Source organism: Protomyctophum bolini (assembly GCF_963924005.1).
Source record: "Protomyctophum bolini genome assembly, chromosome: 6".
Lineage (NCBI taxonomy): Eukaryota > Metazoa > Chordata > Actinopteri > Myctophiformes > Myctophidae > Protomyctophum > Protomyctophum bolini.
Genome location: NC_137867.1, coordinates 3,948,212 through 3,959,722, shown reverse-complemented (window position 1 = coordinate 3,959,722; position 11,511 = coordinate 3,948,212). Strand labels below are relative to the sequence as shown.

General features: G+C 41.6%; 1 protein-coding gene across 1 annotated transcript; it reads right to left on the bottom strand.

The window, feature by feature from the left end:
* Positions 1-4,452: 4,452 nt before the first annotated feature.
* LOC308317542 (intermediate filament protein ON3-like) lies at positions 4,453-8,248 on the bottom strand. Its single transcript, XM_080766629.1, has 9 exons — positions 7,847-8,248; positions 6,506-6,714; positions 6,336-6,396; positions 6,117-6,212; positions 5,816-5,980; positions 5,553-5,678; positions 5,206-5,426; positions 4,914-4,966; positions 4,453-4,794 (listed from the first exon to the last, which is right to left on the bottom strand). The coding sequence occupies exons 1-9, from the start codon at positions 8,174-8,176 to the stop codon at positions 4,646-4,648; spliced, it is 1,410 nt and encodes a 469-aa protein (XP_080622755.1). The 5' UTR covers positions 8,177-8,248; the 3' UTR covers positions 4,453-4,645.
* Between the last annotated feature and the right edge of the window lie 3,263 nt (positions 8,249-11,511).

Genomic DNA, 11,511 nt, shown 5'->3' with positions numbered 1-11,511 from the left:
AACAAATCATAGCTGGTGTAACTTACGGCATAATGAAACAGAACAATTAACTAAGGACAAAATGAAACAATAAGGCAGGCACAAGAGAGGACTAGAGGGATCGAGTCTCTGCTGCTGATATGCTGTCGTCCCCTGGTGAAGTCCAAGTTCAACTGAGCTTTTAAAGAGACAGGAAGAGTGCCCAGCCAACAGGAAACTGGTGTTGTCGGGGAGAACCAATAAGGAACAGAGGGGCAGGTCCAATCAGGGACCTGTCACTCAGAGCCATGTCTGTCAATTCACTTGAGTACTGTAGCAAAAGGAAATACAACTTGTCACATGCCATAAAACATAATAACAAATTACAAACTTATAATTATTATACTAATTTAATAGACACCATAAATAATTATTATACTTAAACAAATAACAAATAATCACAAGGACCGTGGTCCGTAACAGTACGGCATTAGTATAGCGCGTCAACCAGGTCCAGCTACGGATCAATTCTGAGAGATCCGTATGAGACGGAGGCTCAATTAGAGACAATACATAATTTAACACGGAGATGCAACCGCAAGAAGGTTAAAGTATTAAGTGCATTATTATACTATACATGGAATAAAGCTAAATAAAATCTCAATAATCTCAATGTAATGATGTTTTAGGCAGACCAGCTGAAGAAATCATGGCATTTCTGAGACCGTTCATGTTTCTGGAATATGCTTCTAAACTTGTATTCTATTGCTAGTTTGACCACTTTCACCTTAAAATAACATGAATTAATAAATGACTGAGTGTTGTGGCGACTGAGAACTTTAATCCATGTACTATAATATACTTCAATAAAAATAACACGGCCCCCTCACGTATAGGACAATAGCACTGAGTCACCAGAACCATGGACGGGTGTTTTTAATGAATCTAACGTTGTTTTAAAACGGAGTTCAAATTTACAATGGGTTTGTAAAAGAAACTGTCTGATAAAATTCATATCAAATATGTAAGTACTGAATCAAGAAACTTAACAACTGTCCACGGTTTTCACAAAAAAACCCTGAGTAGATGTTAAAATGACCCAAATAAATTGAAATATCCCTTTTAGGTAATCTTTACACAAAAATGGGTTATCACAGTCCAATGTTGACATTATGGTAGCATACTACAAATGGGCCATTTTCTACTCACGTCCAAGCTGCAGTTGCAGTGTATTTCTGGCCGGTGAACAGGTCCTCATGGTCCCTCCTGAGCTCGATGAACCTCTTGTTTGAAGAGGTGGTCCCTAAAAATAAAGTACATAAATATAGTATACCCATCTAGTCCTAGTCTATAGCAGTGCTTCCCAAACCTTTTCATGTCAAGGACCCCCAAAATGATACTCATTATCCTGCGGACCCCCATTAGAAAAGATATGCCAGGGACAGACCCCCCATAAAAATGTTTTTACAGCTCTAGCAGTGATTTTCAAACAGTTTAATTTCAAGGGACCCCCAGTTTGATCTGAATTAGGCTATGAACACCCATTTAATGGCCTTTCTATCTCTGGGACCCCAATGTATATTGTAAAATCAAAGTTAATTTAACTCTGAGTGTACAAATGGAACCGGGATCAACTAAGAGATTGTACCATTTGTACAATCTATCTCTGAGTTACAGACACAAGGGTCCATTTGGTTCTTAACTATATGTAACCAAGTGGAGTCGCTAAGTACTCCTAATGTCACAGTAATACTACGCCACTCCCAATTACAGGGTGGGAGACCCGGAATACACAAGGTAAGTGTTCAGTTTGAGTGAACAATAACTGTCGGTTGCTTCATGGAATATAACTTTATTCTGAGAAAGTACACAGTATTGACATCTCCTTTAAAACGTATATTCACTATTTACAGAGATACCAATAGGGGGTTATCAAGTCGTCCACTACACAGATAAGGAATCGGTTCAATTGCACCAGGATACACTCATTTCCTAGGTCCATAAACACAAGGTTAAGCACTGCAAAATAAGCACATCTGAGCCAAATATGGTTGGCATTAAAACACTGCAAATTAATAATTAAGGCTAAAAGCCCAAAAGAACACTGCACTGTAAAAGGGACAGTAGTCCTCGAGTGAAACTATGCAATATAATCCTGAAACCAATATATCCGTCGTTGGCGGTTAACTAGTTAACTCTTTGGTTAAAGTAGTAAAAGTGAGGACCCGTGTTAAAACGTCACTTGGGCTATATGATATCATCCAACCAAATAAAGTATAAAAACTATAGCAGCATAGACTTGAATTCAAAACAAAAAAAGCTAAAAAGAACAGCGGTTCACAGTATGAGGCCCAATCTGTAATGGAACATAAACCTTGATTTGCCTCACAATTGACAATATAGCTAAAGTGCTTTCCTGGTTGTACTCAGAATCAGATTCTGAATACAACACTGATGTAGCCAAACAATCATATAGCAATTAATAAAGTGCATTAAATGTACTTTGCACTGCTGCTTATGCTAATTAGCACATACCCTGTTAAGATGGTCAGGGACTCCAGGTGGTTGATACAACAGTGTGTTTGCTCGGTCGGGACACCGTCTGTGTAATATAAACATATAATGAGTACTCACATTTTATTCATAAGACAAAGACTGCTATACTGTCGCAATATGGGCGCAAGCCTACCTCTAGACTCGGGTGTGCAGTCTTACACACGCACACAACGGACACACGTTAGTCAGGCTCTTGTCACTGTGTATTGGCTCTTTCGCCGTCTGTGCAACAAACATATCATGAGGACTCGCACTCATAAAAGCAAAACTGCTATACTGTTGCAATACGGACGCAAGCCTACCTCAAGACTGTTGTGTACACACACGGACACACACATAAGCCAGGCTCTCGTTCGCCGCTTGCCTCTGCGTCTAACAACGAGACAAGGGTTTGCATAAATAACTGGAAGACAGTTCCACATGAATTAATGGCTTGTTTGTGCTGTTGCAATATGAAGCAAGCCTACCTTGGTTTCTCTGAACTATACACACAGCCTGACAGGGCTGTCGCTAACTCAGAGCTCCACAGTTTCTGACAAAGAAAAATAAACATAAATAAACGGGAGGTTGTTGACATATCAACCTAGGGACAGGTAATCCTATATTAGTAAACACAAGAGCTTACCTCGATGCTACGAGCACAAACAAACGCCACTCAACAGCCTGACTGGAACAGGAACAACCTGGGTAAAACACCGCCTATTCCCTATGCCTGGCCAGCTACCTTATATGCTGAGCTGAGGGGGGTGGTGCTATGACACCTATTGGTTCAGTCCCACTGACTACATTTCTCTTTCTTTACTCTCACCCATAATAAGGATCAATTTGTGTCAAGCTTGTGCATGGTCTTCCTTTGTTAGAATTGATAACGTTTGAAGGGAATCAATCATGATTGACCATACCGTGTCACTGTCATTGAACACATTATGGAGGGGCCCCTGGGGTTTGTGGTACACTTATGTAGGCCTACATTGGTGTGGGGTAAAGTTTGTTGGCCTTCGGGGGGCCCCTGGTGGCAAGGGCCTGATTTGCCTGCTGGGAATGAATGCATCTGGTCTGACTGGTCATAGTCATCCTCTTGTTTTCCATATAATAGATTTGATTTATTAGTAAAAGTAAAAGGAGGAAGAGGAGGATGAGGAAGAGGAGGATAATAGTATTCTTTTGTATTTCCTACTATAAGACCAAGTTCAATAGGCCAACTAGCCAATTTGAGGAGATTTCAAAATACCATACACTTATTCAAAAACATTTTCAGACAGACATTTTAGATCTCAGATTTATTTATTTAGTCAATTGCTGCAACAAAATAAATCTGGTTGCACATAGTTTCAGCGAACAGAAAAAGCAAAACCAAGAATTGTACAAAACATTTTACAGAACACTGCATTATGGTACATTTTGGAACATCAGTAACTAACTGCCAAACAGAAAATAAAATAACAAATACATATGAATAGCTACTTTAAAAGAAGCTTTTGTTGTGGAGGGGAAAGGAACTGGTTGGAATAACGTGTTCCTTCCACGCGCTACGTCCAACCAGGGAAATTCCCCCCCGTCAGGTGTAAAGGAGCAACTTGGACACTCAGGCATGAAGGAAGCATGAGTTAAGTCCGTTGCTCTCCCCTTGTCCCCCATATATGGTGACTAGGTTGGTGGAGGGTGTGTAGAGCCCAGGATCACATTAGATGATTGACACAGGGGTGAAAATGGGTTACAAAATCGTGGGATAAAAAATATATTAAAGAAAATGCATAGCATAAAGTCAGTCGTCCTATAGGAGCCTGATGGCTGGTGTATCACATACACATAATACTGTACCGATTGTCCTATAGGAGCCTGATGTCTGGTGTATTACATACACATTTAGTATGTACTGTTACTGTACCACAAAAAATCCAATATCTATGGACTGTGGGTATGGGTGTGTGTGGTCATGCACGCACACAAGAGAGAGAGAAGAGTGCTTGTGTGTGTGTGTGTGTGTGTGTGTGTGTGTGTGTGTGATACATTTCAAAGAAAAAAAAAATCTTAGGATCACTAGATGTTCAACCTTTCTTTCACTGGAACGGTTTAGAGTGTGGGATTAGCACCATGAAAAAGGGAACCGATTTTTGCACTTGTTAGGGTTTTACATGTAGCACCTGGAGCTGGACTGGGTTGACATTGAAGATTTGGTGATGCCACCCCCCATTCCATAGCCACTTCCACTTCCACTTCCGTAGCCTCCACCATAGCCGAATCCACCACCACCACCGCCAGAGCTAGAGTTGGAGAAACCTGTGGATTAAGAAAAGAGCGGTCAGCCAGTTTCATAGTTGTTTTCGTTAAAGGCTGTTTAATGTTCACGTTTCTTTTTTAATTCTCTGTTGATGATTGGTGACAATGATAGAGCTTACCTGAAGAGCTCTGTTGCACATGAATGGTGGCAGACGCTGGACCCGCATTGAGCCTGTTGATAGGAGCCGATAGGTGTAAGCATAGTATTTCATTCAGGAGTATACATGTAGCTAAAGTACTTCAGGAAGATTAAAAAGGATAATAAACTCTCTCTCTCCGTTATGTGTTTCAGTTGTTTCTGTTGTATTGTGCAAAAATCTTCCCGAGACTGTTTTTTGCAGTGTGAGGCAGAGCTTTCCTAAACGTATACGGCCGTAAATGGTGCAAAGTGTAAAAATTCCAACCACCCACCTTGACTCCTCTCCTTCCAGCAGTTTCCTGTAGGTGGCGATCTCAATGTCCAGGGCCAGCTTGACGTTCATCAGCTCCTGGTACTCGCGCACCTGGCGGGCCATGTCCTGCTTGGCTTTCTGCAAAGCATCCTCCAGGTCCTTGATGTGGAGCTTGGCGTCCCTCACTGCCAGCTCACCACGCTCCTCAGCCTCAGCGATCTGAGCCTCAAGGTTACCCCTCTGTCGCACACAAATGACAGTGGAATTAACCACCCGCTACCTCTACCAATGAGTTCACTGAGGTTCACACTGATTCCATTCATCATAGATGATAGATCATATAGAGGTTCTGTAGTGCATGCCTACCTGTCCCTTGACCGATTCGATCTCATTCTGAAGACGGGCGATCATGCGGTTCAGCTCTGCGATCTCAGATTTGGTTTGCCGCAGGTCATCGCCATACTGTCCAGCGGTTGTCTGAATTTCCTCAACCTGGCATAGACAAATAAAGAATACATGGAAAGCATTTTAAATAAAAAGCAAAAACAAGAAAGAAATGAAACAAAACAGAAAAAACGTAGTGTCTTAATAGTGTTAAAACGATTTATTTTTTTGTGTCCTTTGCTCACCTTGGTTTTGTACCACTGTTCTGCATCAGCTTTGCTACGGTTGGCGATGTCCTCATACTGAGCGCGCACTTCAGCCACGATGGAGTCCATGTCAAGGTTTCGGCTGTTGTCCATCTCCACAATGACTGAGGTGTCCTTAATTTGACCTTGAAGCTCACGCAGCTCCTACACAGCCAATTGATGTTTTACAATGTCATCAATTTGTACTGCAGTTGCATGGGCAGTGGTGTCTCACGTTCAACAATAGAAATAGAACTAGAAAACAACACATATGTCTATAGTTTTATATACAAGTACTTACAGCTTCGTAGACAGCCCTGAGGAAGTTGATCTCATCTTGAAGAGCATCAACCTTGGACTCCAATTCAACCTTGTTCATGTATGCGCCATCAACATCCTGGTAAGATAATTATTGACAAAGTTATAAAAAGGTGTTATGTAAGTAACCATGTAGCTTAGTTTCATGCATGCACTGCATTAGGAAATGGCAGGAGGGTCTTGCTCCATTCCTCATCCTTACCTTCTTCAGCAGCACAAACTCGTTCTCCACTGATGCACGTTTGTTGATTTCATCTTCATACCTATTAAAAACACAAGGGACCCACTTAGCATGCACATTCTCTGGCCATTAAAATATATATATAAGAATATCAATATATATATTCACAATATCACGCCATCAAGTCTCACTTGTTCTTGAAGTCTTCAACCAGGCCCTGCATGTTTCTCAGCTCTCCCTCCAGCTTCATTTTCTCATTGCCCAGCCCGTCCAGCTGTCTGCGCAGGTTGTTGATGTAGGCCTCAAACATGCTGTCGATGTTGGAGCGGGAGGTGGTCTGTCCCTGCAGCAGGTTCCATTTGGTCTCCAGCATTTTGTTCTGCTGCTCCAGGAAGCGTACCTGAGAGAGTAGAGAGAGACATTGTCACATCTGTCACAGTGTCGTCTACTACTACGACTGGCAAATACTGTCATTCGAAAATAAAAGTTTGGTAGGTTGAAGCAGTAAAGGCAGAGGAATGAACTGAGTAGATGTGTGGCGTTGTTTTTAGTATGATGTGTTTTTACACAAACTTCATTTCCGTTTCTTTAAGTTTATGGCCTTGAACTTCAATGGAGATGAAGGGCGTGTGAGATGGTGGTATGCTGCTGTGTTAAGTTTGAACAAGCATAGCAGGAACACAAAAAGACCACACCTTTACCTACATGGCTTCCTAGATAGCATCATTGGGATGGGCTTTCTGGACAGCCACACCCTGTCCACAACCATATAATTTCATAACCTATCCAGACTGTGTATGCCATGGAAAAGTGTGCGTATAGCTTTAAGAATTTCACCTATCTCCCCTTATTGGGGAAAAACACACCTTCACAAGTCCAAACAAGGCCCGCAGGGTAACTTTTTTTTTTTTTTTTTACGTAAGGGTGGGGTACAATGTGTCAAATTACAATTCTCAAATGGATGATGATTAGAAACGGCTTTTGAAAGGTTTATAAGCTTTAATTACTCCCAGAGGTAGTAATTAATTAATGGATGCACCACCTGAGAGATAGTTTTCACAGGTCCCTTGCTTATCTTGTTTTTCTTTTCAAGCTCAGATTCCTGAGGGTTATGTCATGTTTCTGAGAGCTCAGTCAGCATGTTCACATGATGTACAGTCTTCCCCAAAGGAATGTCTTACAGGAGAGTTGACCAATGCCAAATGCAATGATTTTGTCATGTGACACAATATTTTGCAATATATGATATAAATAGATTATCTTGTGCAACATCAAACACTTCCACTTGCACTACACGTGCTATGTAATTGGGGCATTATTGCAAAGTATTTTTTAGCTCAGAAGAATGTTATAACACTGGAAGGGAGAACAGAGTGAACATTGCCTTTTGGCAGGTGACATGACAAAACATTTGACTAAAAGGTGCATGTAATCCAGATGGAGCACATGCACATCTGAGTTACTGGCGTGGAGGGTTAAGATATGGAACATAGCTAAGTAAAAGTATCACACAAGAATTCATTTGAACTGACCTTGTCGATGAAGGAGGCGAAGCGGTTGTTCAGGCCCTTGATCTGGTCCTTCTCATGGGTGCGGACTGCCGAGATGTTGGGGTCGATCTCCAGGTTCAGTGGGGCCAGCAGGCTTTGGTTGCATGTGACAGCTGTGATAGGTACTATACCCATACCGCCACCCATACCGCCATAGGCACCACCGAAGCCCATTCTGCCGCTGGAAGCGTAGCTGCCTCCACCAACAGATCCTATACCCACAGAGCTGCGCATACTTGAGGTGCGACCGCCGCTTGGTCCAGCATAGGACTGGGCATAGCGGGTGGTGGTGGTTGATCTCCTGCTGCTCATGGCTGGTTCTAGGATTGTTGAGGCTGAGTGTGCTTCAAAAGGAGAGTCGAGATCCTCTGAGTGTAGCACTGCTGACGCCGGCTGCTTTTATTGTTGCACAGAGCTGGGAGGAGGGTGGGGTGGGGCTTCCACCTGGGAGAAAAACATTTTAACCACTTCATCCTGCATTCACTTTCTCTCCCTTTCACCCCTACAGTCCCTCCACTCGGCCCGCCCCAGGCTACGGCTGGCAGGAGTGGCTAGGCCTGTAAAACAGGTAGTGAGCACTTGTCAAGAGATAAGTTTTGACACACCCTGCCTTAGGTCTGGCTGAAGGCGTAGAAAAGTTGAATGAAAATATTTCGAATGGTTAAACTAAACCTGATATAGTACACTAGTACAGTATTAAACTGGGTGAAATGGGCACCTTGTAATTTGCTTGTCGCAATAAAGGTAGCAAGAATCATATTGCAGGCAGCCAAAGAGGTTTCCATACAATGACATATGCTTCATGCATATTATGTGCGCATTTTTAATATTTGCAATAACAAATTAACAACTTGTTTTGGGCTAGATTTGAACACCAATCCCAAGATTATATTTCCTTCAGCTAGTAAAGGACAGACATACCGTAGTAGACCTACATTCATCACTACATTTCTTATATAACTCATTCATATCTACGTTATTTATATCCTGGTGTGGAACTTTACTGATTATCAGAAAATATGTAATTCTGTAGGGTAAAATATTGACTGCATAAACCATGATGCCATCATGCTATCTTATTGATCCAGCCCAGGCAAGTCAGAGCATCTTTCTCATAAAGGCATTGTGGGTAACTTAGCCCCAAATGTTCACCCTCTGTATCTACCTTTATCGTCCTTGCTGTGGCATCTTTTCAAGTAAACACTCTAAGAAAACACTTCAATCAAATGTGAATGAATCACAACCATGAATTTGGAACAAAAGATGGGTGAGGTCACAGCAGCTAATCACAGTGAGAACAGAATAGTGAGGTTTACAGTTTTTGTTGCTTGGATGCATTTCTTGAAACTCTAACCTGCATTCTATTTACAGTGTCTGAAGAAAAATACAGAACAATTTCACAATGCATGGTGCGAAAAATACAGAACAATTTCACAATGCATGGTGCGAAAAATACAGAACAATTTCACAACGCATGGTGTCAGAATGCACACTAAACGCTGTCATATTGTAGATTATAGATCTTTAACATTGTAGTCAACCCCCCCCCTCAATTGACTACATACATCCCATTCACATTGATAGTATTACAGAAACTACTACTGTATGAACAATGAACACTGTGTTTTTACATAATAAAGGCCAAACATGAATGTTATTGGAGTGATACCACAGGTGCAAATTGTGAACACAATGCTCACAAACAAACAAACAAAGAAATAAGCTGGGTTTCAGTGCAATGTTTTAATTGGAGCAAATGCATGTGTCAATCGGGGGCCGTGTGTCCAAGTGCATGGTGGTGGTACAGGGATAGGGGTAGGGGATAAGGGTAGGGATAGTAATTTGTAGTGAGAGAGGAGAAAATGGAGAGTAGAGTAAACCTTGACTGTTGTGTTCTCTCCAGGGGGGTCGAATCGGTCAATTGGATGTGTAGCAGTGAAAAACATACAAAAGAGATACGTAATGAACACGTAATATACATAATCCCGGTATATATAATAATATAATTTGTAACTCTTTTCGTCATAGGTTCTCTTTTTAATAATATAATTTTAACTTTTATAGGCCTAGGTTCTTTTGCATGGGTGGTATAGTGCTTTTACTGTTTGGGGGATTGCATGTTTTGGGAATGAAGTTAGGTTTTCAGGAAATGCATCCAAGTGACTGCGAAAGTAAGTGAAATAATAAGCAGAGGAAATTGCGAGTGTAAATCAGTAGATTACATTTTTATTATTATAATACAGTAGATGGCATTGCAGAATGCAGACAATATTGTAAATCAAACAGTACAGTCCATGCCAGTGCTCGTTACTTATTATTCCCCATTATGGATGCAATTCCTTTTAGATTGAGTTCATAGTTATTTCAGATTTTGATTACAGTATGTATGTTTGGCCTAGGAGGGGCTCCTCCAGCCTCTCAGATATGATCAAATGTTTACATGACTGTAAAAGTGACACCCGGAGCACTGCAGTAGTGGGGTACCATGTACAGTAGATATTTATATATCTGGCATGATCATCAAGCATCACTGACACATGTCTGTGAATGTAAATGGTAGAGATGTATAACCCATTTTGACCTGAGATCGGATTCTAAAAATGTCTGTTTGAAAATGACAGTTTTCTGAAAAAGCTATGTTTCTATGTCGGTCGTTCTTCGATTTTTCAAAAATAGCAGACCTACAAGCTCGTAGATCTATGAGCTTGTAGATCTGCTATTATTCAATAGCTAAAGCATAACATAATGCTAACACCAAAAGGGGTTCCCACCCAAAATGGGATAATATTGTTGATTAATACTCAGTCCTCTATAACAGGAATGTATGTACTATTATGTCTGTAAATATACTGTATACGTGTGCAAAGAGTCAAAGGTAGAGACATCCATCAACGAGAGAACATTAGAGGACATGTTCAATATCTCTTATAAATTGATTGCTGATGTGCAAGACAAGTATAACGCTGAATTGGGGATTGCCGAATCTTGAATTCATGGATCTAGAATCTAGACTGTCCATCTGGCCTGTGTTAAGGCCTTTTCAGACGTTGTCCCCATGGATCAACGACAGGTCTGCTCCAGGTCTGCTCAAGAGGGGCGTGGCGTATTAAAAGAAAAGCTCAACTCAATCCAGTTCTAGTCAGTTGCGCAGGTGAAATTAATTCCTCAGTCGCAATGTGTAAAATGTGGGTGGAGATACATGACTTTGCCTGGTGGATGCCTGCCACGGATCTATCTAAAACATGGCTTTATCCATCACTTTTCACCCTGCTCCAGTGTTGCCAGATTGGGCGGTTTTCCGCACAATTGGGCTACTTTAAAACTCTTTGTGCGGAAAAAATAGCCTTGGGCGGCCACATCAAATTTGGGCTGGTTTTTAACATGTCGGCGGGTTATTTTGTTTGGGGCGGGTGCGCAATATTAAGCCTGGTATGAGTGGTTTCCTTCAATGCTGGGACCGAGGTTAGGTTTCTATCTACTGCACAGAGCTCAATCCTGTCTAAATAAAACCCGCCTACCGTATCACACACACCAACCATGCACTGTTTCTGTATCCGCTCAAGAAACCGGGGCCCCGGTTTATTTCACCCAATAACAACTCTGGCATAGTAGGATGGGCGGGGGGTGGCCTCTCCCGTCCAATTACG

Bases quoted from the DNA above. Each gene is read 5' to 3' on its own strand.
- LOC308317542 (XM_080766629.1), bottom strand. From the start codon at position 8,176: ATGAGCAGCAGGAGATCAACCACCACCACCCGCTATGCCCAGTCCTAT. The intron at 6,213-6,335 runs GTAAGGATGAGG...TTATCTTACCAG, and splicing joins AGTTTGTGCTGCTGAAGAAG to GATGTTGATGGCGCATACAT. The intron at 5,427-5,552 runs GTAGGCATGCAC...TGTGTGCGACAG, and splicing joins TCGAATCGGTCAAGGGACAG to AGGGGTAACCTTGAGGCTCA.